General features: G+C 44.7%; 1 protein-coding gene across 1 annotated transcript in view; it reads left to right on the top strand.

Moving 5' to 3' along the window:
* LOC309567468 (uncharacterized protein) overlaps positions 1–22600 on the top strand; it is a gene marked incomplete at its 3' end in the record, with an annotated part of 42255 nt that overhangs the window by 9738 nt on the left and 9917 nt on the right. Inside the window, exon 7 of the mRNA XM_082272857.1 lies at positions 2821–2920. Coding sequence (XP_082128983.1) covers positions 2821–2920 — 100 coding nt within the window. The remainder of the gene's footprint in view (positions 1–2820; positions 2921–22600) is intronic.

Raw genomic sequence — 22600 nt, 5'->3', positions numbered from 1 at the left:
TAATCAGGTCTTGTGTACAAGGCCATATCATTTAGAACTGCATTTCTCCCCAGACAAGTCAATGACAATGCAGAGTAATCAAAAGTTGAATGCTCTTCAAACAGAGGAGAAGGAGGGAGCTTGCCCCCTAGGTCAGTTATGATGTTAAATGTTGGCCATTCAGGCACTAAACAGAGCAGGACTCTTCACATTGAACATTGTTAGGGACATGTTCAAATAAGGATTTTTGATGTATTAAAAATAAAAATAGAAACGGAATACTCCAAATCCCGGTGATCAAATAAATCAAACATGAAACATGTAGTCTTATAGCGACTTCCACACCATCCACCACTGTATAATGTGTAATGTTTCAGATGATACCTCCACCATAGATAGAGCGCTTGCTTACCAGCTTGCACATACCTCCTATCACAGAAGGTCAGTAACACTTGTGGCTTCAAACCCAGCCAGGACCTTTACATTCTCCCTTGTGGACATGCAAATCACCCATCCAGGAAGCAATTGGATCCACAAAATAAAAAAGGCTCACCATAGCGTAAAATCCTTAAAACTTTTATTAGAGTATACAAAGCATTGCACTTACATCAAACTAATTGTATATGTGCCTTAAAACAAAATAATCTGGCCGGCCGAAATAGCAGCACCCGTCCTTCCGGGACTGAGAGTTGGGGTGATGTCAGTAAGTCGCTCTGCCCTATGCGTTTTGTCATAGGCTGACACATGGGCGGCATGCTGTGTCACCACATTTAATACCATACAACTTAGCCAAGCCTCGGTCTAAGCCGTAGGCGGCATTCAAACCAAGTATAGTCAAATCTGAACCCTGACTTCACACAGAAGGAATCAAGGATAGTAAATTATATGGATCGGTATCAAAAGATATAAAGAGTTTAAAAACGAACTACTCCTGTAGTTCCAGGAATATTTTGAAAACAAGCAAGGTCTACATATCCACAAAATGTTCGTAGAAACACCATATTTATCAACTACACTATGACAACAGGAAGTGTCGCATGCTTCTAAATGGAGTCACGGCCTTAAAATCATCAAGAGTGACATCTAATGGCTAAAAGACATATAACACCTAAGGTCAGTAAAAGAGAGCACAATAATAACATCCTCCAATTCTTTCTATATAAACAACCGTGGCTGCACAATTCGGTCCCAACAAGGGAATATCACTCATAATATCAACTCCTCCTAAATGGCATTTAATGGCTAAAAAACAAAAATAAACATATGGCATTACCAAATTTAAGCCACAGGAAATGCCACATAACCCTCAATGGAGTCACAATATTAAAGTCATTGTGAGCGACATTTCGTGGCTAAAGATCCCATAAAATCAAAAAACATTGAAAAATACATATTCTGATAATGTCCTCAATGGGTTCCTCACTAAACTTCAACAAAGTAAAAATAGCTAAAAATATAGTATTACTCTAAATGAAATCATAACATAAAAACAATCTATATGGCATCCACTGATTGCAAACCATATATTACCCAAAAAAAGCTCCACTTCATTTGCATTACAGAATTCTCATAACAGCAAGTGCTACATTTCCATCCATCAAGTCACAACCAAGCCTATTCAAAGTGACTTCTAGTGGATAAAAATAAATAGCCTCAAAATATCCTGAAAAGGTATATAAAAATTATTCCTATCCCTACATAAATAAAATCACCCTAAAAATATATACAAGCATAACCTGAAAACAGGTTCCATATCCACTAGCTGACTGGGACAGAATATACTAAATAGGCAACATTAAATTAAACTAGTAAATATTTCAGGAAACCCTAAAAATAATAATTAATAAATTCTGTAAATGCCTAGAAAGAAAAAGCCACCCTCAATATTTAAAATCACACCCCCACAATAGCTATCCGAGAGTCAGATCCGAGGTTACAATTTAAGAATCACAACAGATCACAACTACAGAATTCTAATAAGTCTAAACTAATAAGGTCAAGAGTTGTCTATAAATACATTCACATCTACGTTCAGGCCATAGGGAATATATGATTTCATTTTGTGTATCCATGACATCTCAAGTCTGGAGATCTCCCTAACAAGAGAACTCCCTCTCCAACGAGGACTAAACATATCTTTACCCAAAAATATAGCATTCCTATTGACCTTTTGTGATAGGAGGTCTGTGCAAGCTGGTAAGCAAGCATTCTATCTTTGGTAGAGGTGTCATCTGAAGCATTACACATTATACCTTTGTGGATGGTGTGGATATCGCTACGACACATTATTCATTTATTTACATTTTAGAGTAAGATATAGAATTTTTTTGCCATGGATATTTTTGAATATAGAGCCACTAGGGTAGGTAACACTGATGGAGTTTTTGAAGCAACTAAAGAAAATGAGGGAGATCTAGGGGGTCTATTCACGTGTTTAAAAAATCTCAATGTGTCCGAGATTCACACCCAGTGGGACATTGCCTTTTTTGAGACATACATAAAAAATTTGATGATATTGCATAGCCAGAGATGGGAAGTGAGTCCCCAAAAAAGGCGAATTGGAACTTGAAGATTGGTATAAAAATTTTAATGAAGCAGGAGTTAGTTTCCTGAAATTTTTAGCGGAAAGAAATAGCAGTAAATGATCACGCCTTAACGAGGAGATCAAATCTATTAAAGAGAAATCGGTCCCTCTGAAAATGGTGATGAATATAGAGAGAGATCCAGTAACTTATTGATATTTCTTGAAAAGGAAGAAAAGGAGCAAAAGGTTAAGAAAAGAAAAAAGTACAATAGAGGTCTAGATGACTATTAAACTGGAAATGTTTTTGAGTGGCAAAGGAAAAAGCTTTGGAACAGCAGAATAAGGATAATTCTGGGAAGGATACAATTACCCAGGGTGATGTTATGAGGAATCAGGATGTCAATGTGCAAGATGTGGGTCAGACATCGGATGTTCACCCATATCCATTTTGAAGGGTCTCCTATAGATCTCCAGAAAGAGGTCAACTTAATCCACAAAATACATCTAAACCACAGAAAAAGGGTGGATATCCCCTTATGGAGGACAGGGTGAGAGTAACTCTCGAAATGGGCCTCAATAATATAGTCATCGGTATGACCCACCTGCGTATGGACAGGGCCGGAACAATTACAATACACCATACCCATACAAAAACAATGAATTCCCAGCTCAATTCACCAACCAGTTTGCTAACCAATCGAATGAACCTGTCCAATAGTATGCGTTTTAAAACAAGGGTTTAGTTAGCACACATTTGCAAATGCATGTGTAAGCTGCAGGGCCACTTCACGGCACCCTGTAATACCTGCAGTCCTAACTCCTGAAATCTATGAGAGTCTCCACAGTGGAAGCACATGCACTCTAATGGATAGATAGGGGTGAGGTGAGCCTGGAGGGAGCCCAACCCTCCTTAAAGGTACTTGGGGGCACACTGGACGCATAGCTATAGCACAATGGCAGCAAAGGCATCCAGTGTGTCCACTCACCAATATACATCAACAACAAACAAAATGGCCCCTGCCCCACCTATAACTGGCCTTCATAGCAAAGAGCACATGGAAGGACAACGCATGTGAAACAAAAACAACGAATTCCCAGCTCAATTCACCAACCAGTTTGCTAACCAATCGAATGAACCTGTCCAACAGTATGCGTTAAAAACAGGGGTTTAGTTAGCACACATTTGCAAATGTATGTGTAAGCTGCAGGGCCACTTCACGGCACCCTACCTGCAGTGCTAACTCCTGAAATCTATGAGAGTCTCCACAGTGGAAGCACATGCACTCTAATGGATAGATAGGGGGCAGGTGAGCCTGGAGGGAGCCCAACCCTCCCTAAAGGTACTTGGGGGCACAGTGGACACCCAGCTATAGCACAGTGTCAGCAAAGGCATCCACTCACCAGTATACATCAACAACAAACAAAATGGCCCTGTTTAATTGAGTTGGCCCACTCTTTATAGCCAAAACAGCTTCAGCTCTTCTGGGAAGGCTGTCCACAAGGTTTAGGAATGTGTCTATGGGAATGTATGACCATTCTTCCAGAAGTGCAATTGTGAGGTCAGGCACAGATGTTGGAGGAGAAGGCCTTGCTCGCAGTCTCTGCTCTAATTCCTCCCAAACTATCAGGTTGAGGTCAGGACTCTGTGCAGGCCAGTCAAGTTCCTCCACCCCAAACTTGCTCATCCTGTATAAATGTTTTTTGAACAATCACTGTTTACAAATAATAAAAATTAAAAAGAAAAACTTGGTAAAACTTTTAGATCTGTATTGTTATTTGTGTTTAATTCCCTACTAATGCGGTGAATCTACTTTTACAAGCAGTAAAAGTCCCCATGAAGATGCTAGTGCCCCATAATTATGCATTGAGCTCTGATGAAAAGGATCCACCCTTGAAACCAGTCAGTAGCTATGAATGCTAGAGAAAGCTGCTGCATTCTCTCTAATAGGATCTACTACAGGCATTTTTTTCTGTGCAGTAAGGGTTGAGCAGATCTCTTCCTGGGTGCCATTTAATGTAATATATCAAGTCTATAAACCATGTTTGTGAGTACCTCATTTTACTTTTTTAATAAAGGTTATATGAAGATGTCACATGGTGCTTGTGTGCTGTTTATTCCATAGTGCTTTATAAAGATTCTAAGTCTGCAGGAAGAAGCAAAGCGGTGGATATTATGTACTAGGAAGTAGAAAAGTGATGCATACTGTATACTAGAAGGTAACAATTCCATGAATACTGCCCATTATAATCACAACTGGGGATAAACCAAGTTGCCCTGGGTTTGGTTCAAGCAGGGTTCAGCGAACTTCAAATTTCGAATGCTGAACCCTAACATCACTGAAATCAATGTGAGGCAAAATCTTTAAAAATTACATTTGGTCAGGAACAGGGTTTTTTCTGAAATGCTTAAACGGAAGCATTAAAAATGCCCAGTACCTTTAAACAACATGCCTGGTGGTGCCCTAATCCTGTCTCGGAAGGGTACATCAAATGCATGAGAAGGTGCAGGATTTGTTAGCTCATAAGTGGGAACATAAGTTATGAATAGGGTTGAGCGGACACCTAGATGTCCGTGTTCGACGGGTTCGGCCGAACTTTAAAAAAAAGTCCGGGTCCGTGTCCCGGACTTTTACCGAACTTTTCCCGGACACCGAACCCCATTGAAGTCAATGGGGACCCGAACTTTAAGGCACTAAAATGGCTCTAAAACACCAAAGGAAAGGGCTAGAGTGCTGCAAATGGCAGCAAAACGTAATTAAGAGCATGGCAAGTGCTCTGCAAACAAATGTGGATAGGGAAATAACTTAAAACAACAAAAAAAACCAGAAAAATAAAACAATGTTCTTCTTCATCTCTGAAGGACGAGGCCCATATGGAGTAGGAGGGAGGTTGAGGTGGTGGTGGATGTGGCGGTGACATAGGCGTGCGCACAGGGTGTGCTGGGTGTGCCTGGGCACACCCTAATCACCTAGGGCACATAGCATTGCCAGTGAGGAGATGGGAAAGATCTCCCTGGGACCTGCTCTGCTCTATTTCTCCTTGCCTACAGGTACATGGCCCCGATACATTACTCTCCCTGCTGGCAAACACATGCATGTGTATTTCAACTTTGGGGTGCACACCTTAATGCAATAGGCTGCGCACACCTATGGGCGGTGTAGGTGGAAGCGGCGGTGGAGGAGGACCAGGGCCGGATTAACAGCATCATGGGCTTGGTGCTGAGGATTTTGAAGGGCCTTAAGGGCCGTGCCTTGCCATGCACCCAGAGGAGGAAGGGTGCAGCCATGCATGCCTAATTCAACATGGGATGCTGTCTCTGAAGCCCATAAACACATCCATGCATCGCCAACTGTCCCTCCTTGTCCGGCCTTCACGCTGTGTGGGGAGGTTCTGAGGGTGCTGCCTGGGGAAGCGAGCATAGAAGCCAGACTTCTGTGTTTACAAGTGACAGAAGAGCGGTAACAGTGAATATGGCCAACCCGGGGCCTATATAAAAGGTAGGGGCCTGGAGCTGCAGCTCCAATAGCCCCTACATTAATCTGGCCCTGAGGAGGAGGACGAGGTAGCCAACACTGCTTCTTTTCAAAAATTTTAAATGAGGGTACACCCCAAAAGAGTGAGAAAGAGCAAAAATGGAACAATGGGTGGGTAAGGTCGGTATCCATTGCTATTCTGCATAAGGTACGGAAAAGTCCCGTGGGATCCATGCCTGGTTCATTTTAATGAACGTGAGCTTGTCCACATTGTCTCTGGACAGGCGGCTGCGCTTGTCTGTTATAACGCCCCCAGCCGTGCTAAATACCCGTTCAGATAATACACTGGCTGCAGGGCACGCCAGCACCTCCAAGGCGTAAAGGGCAAGCTCAGGCCATGTGCCCAATTTGGAGACCCAGAAGTTGAAGGGGGCAGACCCGTCATTCACTACATGTAGGCGTGTGCACACATACTGCTCCACCATGTTGGTAAAATGCTGCCTCCTGCTAAGACGTTCCATCTGAGCTGCTGGTGCTGCTGTTTGTTGTGGCGTGCTGACAAAGCTTTTCCACATTTCGGCCATGCTAACCCTGCCTTCTGAGGTGCTGGCGGTGCCCTGGTTGCGTTGGCGACCTCCTCCTCCTCCTCCTCTGCCTTGTGCTTCCACTGTGGCCCCGCTGTCAGATGGGAATGCCAGCAGCATGGCGTCTACCAGCGTGCGCTTGTACTCGCGCATCTTGCGATCGCGCTCCAGTGAGTGAATTAAGGACGGTACGTTGTCCTTGTAACGGGGATCCAGCAGCGTGGCCACCCAGTAATCAGCACAAGTTAGAATGTGGGCAACTCGGCGGTCGTTGTGGAGACACTGCAGCATGTAATCGCTCATGTGTGCCAGGCTGCCCAGAGGCAACGAAAGGCTGTCCTCTGTGGGAGGTGTATCGTCCGTGTCCTCTGTATCCCCCCAGCCACGCACCAGTGATGGCCATGAGCTGGCCTGGGTGCCACCCTGCTGTGAACATGGTTCCATCTCCTCCTCCAGCTCCTCCTCCTCCTCATCCTCCTCATCCTCCAGAACTGTGCCCCTGCTGGACAATTGCGTCCCTGGCGTTTGCGTGTGCAGGAACCCACCCTCGGAGCCCCTTGCGAATGACTGCCCTGAAAGCCTTGGAAATGTTACCTCTTCATCCTCCTCCTCCTCCTCATCCTGTGCCACATCCTCTTCCATCATCGCCCGAATTGTTTTTTCAAGGAGGCATAGAAGTGGGATAGTTAAGCTGAGAACGGCGTCATTGCCACTGGCCATGTTGGTGGAGTACTCAAAACAGCGCAACAAGGCACACAGGTCTCGCATGGAGGCCCAGTTATTGGTGGTGAAGTGGTGCTGTTCCGCAGAGCGACTCACGCGTGCGTGCTGCAGCTGAAACTCCACTATGGCCTGCTGCTGCTCGCACAGTCTTTCCAGCATGTGCAAGGTGGAGTTCCACCTTGTGGGCACGTCACATATGAGGCGGTGAGCGGGAAGGCCGAAGTTACGCTGCAGCGCTGCCAGGCGAGCAGCAGCAGGGTGAGAACGCCGAAAGTGCGCACAAACGGCCCGCACTTTCTGCAGCAGCTCTGACATATCGGGGTAGTTTTTAAGGAACCTCTGCACCACCAAATTCAGCACATGCGCCAGGCAAGGGATGTGCGTCAAACCGGCTAGGCCCAGAGCTGCTATGAGATTTCGCCCGTTATCGCACACCACCAGGCCGGGCTTGAGGCTCGCTGGCAGCAACCACTCATTTGTCTGCTGTTCCATGCTCCTCCACAACTCCTGCGCGGTGTGTGGTTTGTCCCCCAAACAGGCAAGTTGTAAAACTGCCTGCTGTCGTTTACCCCTGGCCGTGCTGAAGTTGGTGGTGAAGGTGTTACGCTGTCCGGATGAGGAGGCGGTAGAGGATGAGGAAGCGGAGTAGGAGGAGTTAGGAACAGGAGGCAAACTGAAGCGCCCTGCAATCCTCGGTGGTGGAAGGACATGCGCCAAATTGCTATCCGCCTCAGGCCCATCCGCCACTGCATTTACCCAGTGTGCCGTTAGGGAGATATAACGCCCCTGACCGTGCTTACTGGTCCACGTATCCGTAGTTAGGTGGACCTTGGCACAGATGGCGTTGCGCAGTGCACACCTGATATTTTCCCCCACTTGGTTGTGCAGGGAAGGGATGGCTTGCCTGGAAAAGTAGTGGCGGCTGGGCACGACGTACTGTGGGACAGCCACCGACATAAGGTTTTTAAAACTGTGCGTCTCCACCAGACGGAATGACAGCATTTCAAAGGCCAATAATTTTGAAATGCTGGCATTCAGGGCCAGGGATCGCGGGTGGGTAGGGGGGTACTTCCTCTTCCTCTCAAGTGTTTGGGAGATGGAAAGCTGAACGCTTCCACGGGACATTGTGGAGATGGTTGTTGGTGACCCAGGTGGTGGTGTTGCTGACAGATCGTCTGTTTGCGGGGTGGCAGGTGCCGGTATCACTACAGATGTGGCTGGAGCGGCCGAGACTGCAGCAGAAGAGGAAGCAGGATGAGCCAGAGACGTTTCTTGGTTTTGAAGGTGTGTACTCCACTGCAGCTCGTGCTTTGCACTTAGATGCCTGATCATGCAGGTTGTGCTCAGGTTGAGAAGGTTTATGCCTCGCTTCAAGCTCTGATTGCACAGGGTGCAAACCACTCGTGTCCTGTCATCAGCACATTTTCTAAAGAACTTCCACGCTAGAGAACTCCTTTGAGCTGACTTTGGTGCGCTCGTTCCCTTGCTGCGTTGGGCAGTAGCGGGCGTAGTGTCTAGGGCACGGCCGCTCCGCTTCTGCACCCTGCTCCCTCTTCTGCTGTGCTGGTGGCTCTGTGCGACCACCGCCTCTTCCTCCAAACTACTCAGGTCACCTGCATGACGTTCATTCCATGTGGGGTCGAGGACCTCATCGTCCTCCACATCATCTTCCACCCAGTCTTCACCCCTGCCCTCCTTGTCGGTCTCCACAATGCTGAACGCCGCAGCAGTTGGCACCTGCGTTTCGTCATCATCGGAGACGTGCTGCGATGATCCTTGCATGTACTCATCTTGAGAAATAAGTGGTTGGGCATCGCTGCACTCAATCTCTTCCACTTCTGGGACAGGGCTAGGTGGATGGCCCTGGGAAACCCTGCTGACAGAGTCCTCAAAAAGAATAAGAGACTGCTGTATGGCTTGGGGCTCAGACTGCTGGCCTGATTTGCAAGGGGGTGAGGTGAAAGACGGTTGGACATTGGCTGCAGGTGCCAACTCTGACCTTTCTGCAGTAGACTGGGTGGGAGACAATGTGAAGGAACTGGAGGCACTGTCAGCAGCAAACCAATCTACTATCGCCTCAACTTGTTCTGGCCTCATCACTTCTAGGGGCGTTTGATGCCCTACCAAATACTGATGCAGGTTCTGTCGCCTACTCACACTTGAGGAAGGTGTTTCACTTGTGCGTGTAGCTGGCACAGATCGACCATGTCCTCTCCTTGCAACAGGAGCTCTACCAGCAGCACCACGACCCAGGCCACGGCCCTTATTTGACGGTCTCCTCATATTTCTGTAATTTAAGATCTTGCCCTAGAAAGGTTTTTATTGAATAGCGGAATAGGAAATATGATCCAAAAAAGTGTATGTATCTCGCACGTACAAAACCACACTAGGCCCCAATTACTATTGTTTCTACCCCTAAAAGGATGGATGAGGAGTAGGAGGAGTATGGAACAGACAGCACCCTCAAATCTTCAGAAGTATGAGATGAACCCCAAAAACTTGGAAAGGTGGATCTCACACGTACCGACACAGACTATCCCGCAATTCAATTGATCCTCAAAGGTTTTTATTGAATAGCGGAATAGGAAATATGATCAAAAAAAGTGTATGTATCTCGCACGTACACAACCACACTAGGCCCCAATTACTATTGTTTGTACCCCAAAAAGGATGGATGAGGAGTAGGAGGAGAAGTATGGAACAGGCAGCACCCTCAAATCTTCAGAAGTATGAGATGAACCCCAAAAACTTGGAAAGGTGGATCTCACACGTACCGACACAGACTATCCCGCAATTCAATTGATCCTCAAAGGTTTTTATTGAATAGCGGAATAGGAAATATGATCAAAAAAAGTGTATGTATCTCGCACGTACACAACCACACTAGGCCCCAATTACTATTGTTTGTACCCCTAAAAGGATGGATGAGGAGTAGGAGGAGGAGTATGGAACAGGCAGCACCCTCAAATCTTCAGAAGTATGAGATGAACCCCAAAAACTTGGAAAGGTGGATCTCACACGTACCGACACAGACTATCCCGCAATTCAATTGATCCTCAAAGGTTTTTATTGAATAGCGGAATAGGAAATATGATCAAAAAAAGTGTATGTATCTCGCACGTACACAACCACACTAGGCCCCAATTACTATTGTTTGTACCCCTAAAAGGATGGTTGAGCAGTAGGAGCAGGAGTATGGAACAGGCAGCACCCTCAAATCTTCAGAAGTATGAGATGAACCCCAACAACTTGGAAAGGTGGATCTCACACGTACCGACACAGACTATCTCGCAATTGAATTGATCCCCAAAGGTTTTAATTGAATAGCGGAATAGAAAATATGATCAAAAAGAAAGTGTATGTATCTCGCACGTACACCACCACACTAGGCCCCAACTACTATTGTTTGTACCCCTAAAAGGATGGTTGAGCAGTAGGAGGAGGAGTATGGAACAGGCAGCACCCTCAAATCTTCAGTAGTATGAGATGAACCCCAAAAACTTGGAAAGGTGGATCTCTCTCACACGTACCAACACAGACTATCCCCCAATTTAACTGATCCCCAAAGGTTTTTGATTAAATAGCGGAATAGAAAATATGATCCAAAAAAAGTGTATGTATATCACACGTACACAACCACACTAGGCCCCAATTACTATTGTTTGTACCCCTAAAAGGCTAGATGAGGAGTAGGGGGAGTATGGAACAGGCAGCACCCTCAAACCTTCAGAAGTATGAGATGAACCCCAACAACTTGGAAAGGTGGATCTCTCTCACACGTACCAACACAGACTATCCCCCAATTTAACTGATCCCCAAAGGTTTTTGATTAAATAGCGGAATAGAAAATATGATCCAAAAAAAGTGTATGTATATCACACGTACACAACCACACTAGGCCCCAATTACTATTGTTTGTACCCCTAAAAGGCTAGATGAGGAGTAGGGGGGGTATGGAACAGGCAGCACCCTCAAACCTTCAGAAGTATGAGATGAACCCCAACAACTTGGAAAGGTGGATCTCTCTCACACGTACCAACACAGACTATCCCCCAATTTAACTGATCCCCAAAGGTTTTTGATTAAATAGCGGAATAGAAAATATGATCCAAAAAAAGTGTATGTATATCACACGTACACAACCACACTAGGCCCCAATTACTATTGTTTGTACCCCTAAAAGGCTAGATGAGGAGTAGGGGGGGTATGGAACAGGCAGCACCCTCAAACCTTCAGAAGTATGAGATGAACCCCAACAACTTGGAAAGGTGGATCTCTCTCACACGTACCAACACAGACTATCCCCCAATTTAACTGATCCCCAAAGGTTTTTGATTAAATAGCGGAATAGAAAATATGATCCAAAAAAAGTGTATGTATATCACACGTACACAACCACACTAGGCCCCAATTACTATTGTTTGTACCCCTAAAAGGCTAGGAGTAGGGGGAGTATGGAACAGGCAGCACCCTCAAACCTTCAGAAGTATGAGATGAACCCCAACAACTTGGAAAGGTGGATCTCTCTCACACGTACCAACACAGACTATCCCCCAATTTAACTGATCCCCAAAGGTTTTTGATTAAATAGCGGAATAGAAAATATGATCCAAAAAAAGTGTATGTATATCACACGTACACAACCACACTAGGCCCCAATTACTATTGTTTGTACCCCTAAAAGGCTAGATGAGGAGTAGGGGGAGTATGGAACAGGCAGCACCCTCAAACCTTCAGAAGTATGAGATGAACCCCAACAACTTGGAAAGGTGGATCTCTCTCACACGTACCAACACAGACTATCCCCCAATTTAACTGATCCCCAAAGGTTTTTGATTAAATAGCGGAATAGAAAATATGATCCAAAAAAAGTGTATGTATATCACACGTACACAACCACACTAGGCCCCAATTACTATTGTTTGTACCCCTAAAAGGCTAGATGAGGAGTAGGGGGGGTATGGAACAGGCAGCACCCTCAAACCTTCAGAAGTATGAGATGAACCCCAACAACTTGGAAAGGTGGATCTCTCTCACACGTACCAACACAGACTATCCCCCAATTTAACTGATCCCCAAAGGTTTTTGATTAAATAGCGGAATAGAAAATATGATCCAAAAAAAGTGTATGTATATCACACGTACACAACCACACTAGGCCCCAATTACTATTGTTTGTACCCCTAAAAGGCTAGATGAGGAGTAGGGGGGGTATGGAACAGGCAGCACCCTCAAACCTTCAGAAGTATGAGATGAACCCCAACAACTTGGAAAGGTGGATCTCTCTCACACGTACCAACACAGACTATCCCCCAATTTAACTGATCCCCAAAGGTTTTTGATTAAATAGCGGAATAGAAAATATGATCCAAAAAAAGTGTATGTATATCACACGTACACAACCACACTAGGCCCCAATTACTATTGTTTGTACCCCTAAAAGGCTAGATGAGGAGTAGGGGGGGTATGGAACAGGCAGCACCCTCAAACCTTCAGAAGTATGAGATGAACCCCAACAACTTGGAAAGGTGGATCTCTCTCACACGTACCAACACAGACTATCCCCCAATTTAACTGATCCCCAAAGGTTTTTGATTAAATAGCGGAATAGAAAATATGATCCAAAAAAAGTGTATGTATATCACACGTACACAACCACACTGGGCCCCAATTACTATTGTTTGTACCCCTAAAAGGCTAGATGAGGAGTAGGGGGAGTATGGAACAGGCAGCACCCTCAAACCTTCAGAAGTATGAGATGAACCCCAACAACTTGGAAAGGTGGATCTCTCTCACACGTACCAACACAGACTATCCCCCAATTTAACTGATCCCCAAAGGTTTTTGATTAAATAGCGGAATAGAAAATATGATCCAAAAAAAGTGTATGTATATCACACGTACACAACCACACTAGGCCCCAATTACTATTGTTTGTACCCCTAAATGGCTAGGAGTAGGGGGAGTATGGAACAGGCAGCACCCTCAAACCTTCAGAAGTATGAGATGAACCCCAACAACTTGGAAAGGTGGATCTCTCTCACACGTACCAACACAGACTATCCCCCAATTTAACTGATCCCCAAAGGTTTTTGATTAAATAGCGGAATAGAAAATATGATCCAAAAAAAGTGTATGTATATCACACGTACACAACCACACTAGGCCCCAATTACTATTGTTTGTACCCCTAAAAGGCTAGATGAGGAGTAGGGGGGGTATGGAACAGGCAGCACCCTCAAACCTTCAGAAGTATGAGATGAACCCCAACAACTTGGAAAGGTGGATCTCTCTCACACGTACCAACACAGACTATCCCCCAATTTAACTGATCCCCAAAGGTTTTTGATTAAATAGCGGAATAGAAAATATGATCCAAAAAAAGTGTATGTATATCACACGTACACAACCACACTAGGCCCCAATTACTATTGTTTGTACCCCTAAAAGGCTAGATGAGGAGTAGGGGGGGTATGGAACAGGCAGCACCCTCAAACCTTCAGAAGTATGAGATGAACCCCAACAACTTGGAAAGGTGGATCTCTCTCACACGTACCAACACAGACTATCCCCCAATTTAACTGATCCCCAAAGGTTTTTGATTAAATAGCGGAATAGAAAATATGATCCAAAAAAAGTGTATGTATATCACACGTACACAACCACACTGGGCCCCAATTACTATTGTTTGTACCCCTAAAAGGCTAGATGAGGAGTAGGGGGAGTATGGAACAGGCAGCACCCTCAAACCTTCAGAAGTATGAGATGAACCCCAACAACTTGGAAAGGTGGATCTCTCTCACACGTACCAACACAGACTATCCCCCAATTTAACTGATCCCCAAAGGTTTTTGATTAAATAGCGGAATAGAAAATATGATCCAAAAAAAGTGTATGTATATCACACGTACACAACCACACTAGGCCCCAATTACTATTGTTTGTACCCCTAAAAGGCTAGGAGTAGGGGGAGTATGGAACAGGCAGCACCCTCAAACCTTCAGAAGTATGAGATGAACCCCAACAACTTGGAAAGGTGGATCTCTCTCACACGTACCAACACAGACTATCCCCAAATTTAACTGATCCCCAAAGGTTTTTGATTAAATAGCGGAATAGAAAATATGATCCAAAAAAAGTGTATGTATATCACACGTACACAACCACACTAGGCCCCAATTACTATTGTTTGTACCCCTAAAAGGCTAGATGAGGAGTAGGGGGGGTATGGAACAGGCAGCACCCTCAAACCTTCAGAAGTATGAGATGAACCCCAACAACTTGGAAAGGTGGATCTCTCTCACACGTACCAACACAGACTATCCCCCAATTTAACTGATCCCCAAAGGTTTTTGATTAAATAGCGGAATAGAAAATATGATCCAAAAAAAGTGTATGTATATCACACGTACACAACCACACTAGGCCCCAATTACTATTGTTTGTACCCCTAAAAGGCTAGATGAGGAGTAGGGGGAGTATGGAACAGGCAGCACCCTCAAACCTTCAGAAGTATGAGATGAACCCCAACAACTTGGAAAGGTGGATCTCTCTCACACGTACCAACACAGACTATCCCCCAATTTAACTGATCCCCAAAGGTTTTTGATTAAATAGCGGAATAGAAAATATGATCCAAAAAAAGTGTATGTATATCACACGTACACAACCACACTAGGCCCCAATTACTATTGTTTGTACCCCTAAAAGGCTAGATGAGGAGTAGGGGGAGTATGGAACAGGCAGCACCCTCAAACCTTCAGAAGTATGAGATGAACCCCAACAACTTGGAAAGGTGGATCTCTCTCACACGTACCAACACAGACTATCCCCCAATTTAACTGATCCCCAAAGGTTTTTGATTAAATAGCGGAATAGAAAATATGATCCAAAAAAAGTGTATGTATATCACACGTACACAACCACACTAGGCCCCAATTACTATTGTTTGTACCCCTAAAAGGCTAGATGAGGAGTAGGGGGGGTATGGAACAGGCAGCACCCTCAAACCTTCAGAAGTATGAGATGAACCCCAACAACTTGGAAAGGTGGATCTCTCTCACACGTACCAACACAGACTATCCCCCAATTTAACTGATCCCCAAAGGTTTTTGATTAAATAGCGGAATAGAAAATATGATCCAAAAAAAGTGTATGTATATCACACGTACACAACCACACTAGGCCCCAATGACTATTGTTTGTACCCCTAAATGGCTAGATGAGGAGTAGGGGGGGTATGGAACAGGCAGCACCCTCAAACCTTCAGAAGTATGAGATGAACCCCAACAACTTGGAAAGGTGGATCTCTCTCACACGTACCAACACAGACTATCCCCCAATTTAACTGATCCCCAAAGGTTTTTGATTAAATAGCGGAATAGAAAATATGATCCAAAAAAAGTGTATGTATATCACACGTACACAACCACACTAGGCCCCAATTACTATTGTTTGTACCCCTAAAAGGCTAGATGAGGAGTAGGGGGGGTATGGAACAGGCAGCACCCTCAAACCTTCAGAAGTATGAGATGAACCCCAACAACTTGGAAAGGTGGATCTCTCTCACACGTACCAACACAGACTATCCCCCAATTTAACTGATCCCCAAAGGTTTTTGATTAAATAGCGGAATAGAAAATATGATCCAAAAAAAGTGTATGTATATCACACGTACACAACCACACTAGGCCCCAATTACTATTGTTTGTACCCCTAAAAGGCTAGATGAGGAGTAGGGGGAGTATGGAACAGGCAGCACCCTCAAACCTTCAGAAGTATGAGATGAACCCCAACAACTTGGAAAGGTGGATCTCTCTCACACGTACCAACACAGACTATCCCCCAATTTAACTGATCCCCAAAGGTTTTTGATTAAATAGCGGAATAGAAAATATGATCCAAAAAAAGTGTATGTATATCACACGTACACAACCACACTGGGCCCCAATTACTATTGTTTGTACCCCTAAAAGGCTAGATGAGGAGTAGGGGGAGTATGGAACAGGCAGCACCCTCAAACCTTCAGAAGTATGAGATGAACCCCAACAACTTGGAAAGGTGGATCTCTCTCACACGTACCAACACAGACTATCCCCCAATTTAACTGATCCCCAAAGGTTTTTGATTAAATAGCGGAATAGAAAATATGATCCAAAAAAAGTGTATGTATATCACACGTACACAACCACACTAGGCCCCAATTACTATTGTTTGTACCCCTAAAAGGCTAGATGAGGAGTAGGGGGGGTATGGAACAGGCAGCACCCTCAAACCTTCAGAAGTATGAGATGAACCCCAACAACTTGGAAAGGTGGATCTCTCTCACACGTACCAACACAGACTATCCCCCAATTTAACTGATCCCCAAAGGTTTTTGATTAAATAGCGGAATAGAAAATATGATCCAAAAAAAGTGTATGTATATCACACGTACACAACCACACTAGGCCCCAATTACTATTGTTTGTACCCCTAAAAGGCTAGGAGTAGGGGGAGTATGGAACAGGCAGCACCCTCAAACCTTCAGAAGTATGAGATGAACCCCAACAACTTGGAAAGGTGGATCTCTCTCACACGTACCAACACAGACTATCCCCCAATTTAACTGATCCCCAAAGGTTTTTGATTAAATAGCGGAATAGAAAATATGATCCAAAAAAAGTGTATGTATATCACACGTACACAACCACACTAGGCCCCAATTACTATTGTTTGTACCCCTAAAAGGCTAGATGAGGAGTAGGGGGAGTATGGAACAGGCAGCACCCTCAAATCTTCAGAAGTATGAGATTGTGTTCACTGTACCCCACAAAGATTGAGTTCACTGCACCCCACAATGATTGTGTTCACTGCACCCCACAAAGATTGTGTTCACTGCACCTCACAAAGATTGTGTTCACTGTACCCCCCAAAGATTGTGTTCACTGCACCCCACAAAGATTCTGTTCACTGTACCCCACAAAGATTGTGTTCACTGCACCCTAAAAGGATGTTGTTCACTGCACCCCACAAAGATTGTGTTCACTGCACCCTAAAAGGATGTTGTTCACTGCACCCCAAAAAGATTGTGTTCACTGTACCCCCCCAAAGATTGTGTTCACTGCACCCCACAAAGATTGTGTTCACTGCACCCCAAAAAGATTGTGTTCACTGTACCCCCCAAAGATTGTGTTCACTGCACCCCAAAAAGATTGTGTTCACTGTACCCCCCAAAGATTGTGTTCACTGCACCCCACAAAGATTCTGTTCACTGTACCCCACAAAGATTGTGTTCACTGCACCCCAAAAAGATTGTGTTCACTGTACCCCCCCAAAGATTGTGTTCACTGCACCCCACAAAGATTCTGTTCACTGCACCCCACAAAGGATTTTGTTCACTGCACCCCAAAAAGATTGTGTTCACTGCACCCCAAAAAGGATTTTGATCACTGCACCCCAAAAAGGATGTTGTTCACTGCACCCCAAAAATGATTTTGTTCACTCCACCCCAAAAAGATTGTGTTCACTGCACCCCACAAAGATTGTGTTCACTGCACCCCAAAAAGATTGTGTTCACTGTACCCCCCAAAGATTGTGTTCACTGCACCCCACAAAGATTCTGTTCACTGTACCCCACAAAGATTGTGTTCACTGCACCCCAAAAAGATTGTGTTCATTGCACCCCAAAAAGGATGTTGTTCACTGCACCCCAAAAAGGATGTTGTTCACTCCACCCCAAAAAGATTGTGTTCACTGCACCCCACAAAGATTGTGTTCACTGCACCCCAAAAAGATTGTGTTCACTGCACCCCAAAAATGATTTTGTTCACTGCACCCCAAAAAGGATTTTGTTCACTGCACCCCAAAAAGGATGTTGTTCACTCCACCCCAAAAAGATTGTGTTCACTGCACCCCAAAAAGATTGTGTTCACTGCACCCCACAAAGGATTTTGTTCACTGCACCCCAAAAAGATTGTGTTCACTGCACCCCAAAAAGGATGTTGTTCACTGCACCCCAAAAAGGATTTTGTTCACTGCACCCCAAAAAGATTGTGTTCACTGCACCCCACAAAGGATTTTGTTCACTGCACCCCACAAAGATTGTGTTCACTGCACACCAAAAAGGATTGTGTTCACTGCACCCCAAAAAGATTTTGTTCACTGCACCCCAAAAAGATTGTGTTCACTGCAGCCCAAAAAGATTGTGTTCACTGCAGCCCAAAAAGATTGTGTTCACTGCAGCCCAAAAAGATTGTGTTCACTGCAGCCCAAAAAGATTGTGTTCACTGCAGCCCAAAAAGATTGTGTTCACTGCAGCTCACACACAGAAAAATGGATGTGGATCACTGACACCTGCCTATCTCCAATCCCACACCACACAGCAATATCGATTGTAGTTTGTAGAACACAGTTTCCCTAAAATTCAGCAGACTCTGTCCCTAACAGGATTGAGAAGAGATCGTAGATCAGGATTGAGTGCAGATTCACCCCACCCCCCACACAGCAATATCGATTGTAGTTTGTAGAAGACACTGACCCTATAATTCAGCAGACTCTATCCCTAAAATGCCTACAACTCGCCCTGCCTAAACACTCCGACCTGTCCCTCAATTCTATCCGGACACAAATGGTTTTTTCCTGCCTATCTTTCCCTAATCAGCAGCCAGCACATTGATGTGTGCTCTGTCCCTTAGCTAAGCAGCAGAATGACGCTGCTGCGGCGGCTGCCTCGAACTTATAAAGACTTGGTCACATGCTTCAGACGGCCAATCACAGCTACTAAGACATTTGCAGGCATGGCTGGGATGGCTTAAGGCACACCAGTTAAACGATTGTTGATTGGCTGTTGAAAGCCCGCCATGAAAAGAGCGCCAAAGCATGCAAAACCCGGAAATAAAACGACCGAACACGGATTTTTACCCGAACATACAGTAAAGTGTCCGTGTCCGTGTTCGGGTAAAAAAAATCCAATTATTCGGTACGAACACGAATAATACAGTCCGTGTTCGCTCAACACTAGTTATGAACACATGAAAGAAAGGTTGTTTAGGAAAAGAAAGAAAGAAAGAAAGAAAGAAAGAAAGAAAGAAAGAAAGAAAGAAAGAAAGAAAGAAAGAAGGTGGGGGCAAGGGAGGTGGGCAGCTGAAGGGGAGTGGGGAAGAGAGTGTCTGGAATGAGGGGAAATGAAGGGACTGAGGAAGGGGGAAATGCGAGGAGGTTGAGGGAAAGGGAAAATAGGGAAAAGAAGGTGGAATGGCCAAAGAAAAACAAAGGGGGTGACAACGGAGGCAAGACATTAAATCTCATTTAACACCAACCCCTCCCCCCACCCTGATAGTCAAGTTCTCTCCCCACCACAAACATGGGTCGGCAAAAAGTTGAGGATGATCAAAAACTCCAGTTGCCTCTACTGACTCATCGGGAAGCCAGGTATCTACTGTAGGGTGAGGTAAGCTGTAGATTTTTTAAAATGTGTCCTGCAATACCATATAGTGGTAAACTTAGTAAGCTTATCTTGAGAGATATGGATCAGTTCGCCCATTTCTGTCATTTTGCTTATTCTTTGGAACCATTCCCTCACTGTTGGAACATGGGTCGAACGCCATTTGCAGGGGATACACTTCCTGGCCAGATTGACAATAAACATGGCCAGTGATTTGAAATCTTTTGGAATTGGAAGTGTGGGGCAGGAGATATTGTGCTGGGGGGTAGTCTAGGGCAGTGGTCCTCAACCCTGGCCTACAGGGCCCACTAACAGGCCAGGTTTGCAAGATAACTAAAATACATCCCAGGTGATATAATTTTCTGCTCAGTGGTGCAGTACTCTAGTCTGCATGTCCCCAAGGTAATACTTAAAATCTGTCCTGTTAGTGGGCCCTGAGGACCGGAGTTGAGGACCACTAGTCTAGGGCATCAGTAATTGTATGATATCATGCACTTTCCTCCAGAAGGGTTGTGGATTGGAGCACACTTATCAGATATGAAACGGGGTTCCTTCCTCTTCCTCACATCGTCAACATTGATTAGGGATAGAGAGGTAGAACCTTTGCACTAAGACAGAAGTTCTAGACCAGTGGGCATAGATTGTATATTCATTTTCCTGTGTGGCAGTATTTAGCAAGCCTTGTATATATAGGTGCAAATGGTTTCCCATTCCTCATCTGTGAAGTTTTGGGCTAGATCCCTCTGCAAAGCCTGGCTCAAAGTAAGAGGGGAAGCTGATAAATAAAGTGGAGTGGAGTATAGAGTGGAAATTAGAGTTGAGCGGACGCCTGGATGTCCGTGTTCGGCGGGTTCGGCCGAACTTGAAAAAAAAGTCCGGGTCCGTGTCCCGGACTTTTTCCGAACTTTAACCGGACACCGAACCCCATTGAAGTCAATGGGGACCCGAACTTTCAGGCACTAAAATGGCTCTAAAACACTAATGGAAAGGGCTAGAGTGCTGCAAATGGCAGCAAAATGTAGTTAAGAGCATGGCAAGTGCTCTTAAAAAATCCCCTTTAAATTTGTAATTTTTAAATAGCAGATTAGAACAGCAATCTGTAGTAAAATATAGCTGAACGCTGCACACAACAGACTGTTAAAAATAGATTTTTTTCTCCCTCCTCCTCCTCAGTGGGCTCAAGTGAGGGCACAAAGATTGTTCACTGCACCACCCCCCACACAGCAAAATCGATGTAGACTGTCCCTGCCTAATCTCTCCAGCCTGTCCCTAAAATGCTCAAAAAGATCGTTCACTGCACCACCCTTCACACAGCAAAATCGATGTAGACTGTCCCTGCCTAATCTCTCCAGCCTGTCCCTAAAATGCTCAAATAACTGTCCCTGCCTACACTCCTGTCCCTGCATTCTTTTCGGGCACAATTTTTCACTGTCTGTCCCTAATCAGCAGCAGCCAGCACGTATGATGTGTGCTCTCTCCCTAAACTACAGCAGAATGACACGCCGCGCTGTGGCTCTCGAACTTATAAAGACATGGGTCACATTCTTCAGATGGCCAATCACAGCTACTAATACATTAGTAGGCATGGCTGTGATGGCACACACCAGTTAAACGCTTGTTGATTGGCTGTTGAAAGCCCGCCATTAAAAGCGCGCCATTACATACAAAACAGGAAATACAATTACCCAACACGGATTTTAAACCCGAACATACAGTAAAGTTTTTCGGGTCTGTTTTTGGGTAACAAAAATCCAATTATTTGGTACGAACCTGAATAATACAGTCCGTGTTCGCTCAACACTAGTGGAAATGAGATGTTGTTGCGGTTGTTGTTTTGTTTTTTTCAAGAATCTGGCAAAGAATATAATTTGCTGATAATTTAAACAGTATAATTTTTCTTTGCAAGTGTCACTTTTGCTGTAGTACATACTACATTGAGAATGAAAACAACCCCCCTCCAAAAAAAGTACTTACCAGACCCTTTGAGTCTGCTATGGATTTTAAGGGGGACTCAACATAAACAAGAAAACATAAAAATGTGTGAGGTTTCTCAGGAAATCAATATCAGACATTAATCCCAGCGTGAAGCGTGCCCACCGCCTGAATCTTACCAGGCCACATGCCCTCAACATGGGGGGGACCCCCTGGCGAAGTGTGCCAGTACCATATGCTGAAAAACAGCCCCACACCATGATGCTCCCACCTCCAAACTTCACTGTTGGTATGGTGTTTTTAGGGTGACGTGCAGTGCCATTTGACCTCCAAACATGGTGTGTATTATGGCATCTAACAATTTGGTCTCATCTGATCAGACTATATTCTCCCAGTATTTCTCAGGCTTGTCTTAATGTTGTGCAGAAAACTTTGAACAAGATTCAACATTTTCTTCAGCAATGAAGTCTTGTGTGGTGAGCGTGCATTCAGGCCATGGTGGTTGAGTGATTTACTTATTGTTTTCTTTGAAACAATTGTACCTGCTAATTTCAGGTCTTTCTGAAGCTCTCCACAAGTGGTCCTTGGCTCTTGGACAACTCTTCTGAAAATTATTTTCACTCCTCATGCAAGGAGCACATGGTCATGGCCGGTTTATGGTGAAATGAATTTCTTTCTACTTTTGGATTATGGCCCCAACAGTGCTCACTGCAACATTCAGGAATTTAGAAATCCTTCTGTAACCAATGCCATCAATATGTTTTGCCACAATAAGGTTGCAAAGGTCTTGAGAGAAGTCTTTGCTTTTACACATCGTGAGAAGTTTCTTGTGTGACACCTTGGTAAGGAAACACCTTTTTATAGGCCATCAGTTGAGACTGAACCAGCTGATATCAATTTGCACAGACAAGGGGCAGGATTGCTTTCTAATTACTGATAGATTTCAGCTAGTGTCTTGACT

The sequence above is a fragment of the Pelophylax lessonae genome (assembly GCF_965119305.1).
Source record: "Pelophylax lessonae genome assembly, chromosome: 11".
Lineage (NCBI taxonomy): Eukaryota > Metazoa > Chordata > Amphibia > Anura > Ranidae > Pelophylax > Pelophylax lessonae.
This window is presented reverse-complemented; position numbering and strand designations above follow the sequence as displayed.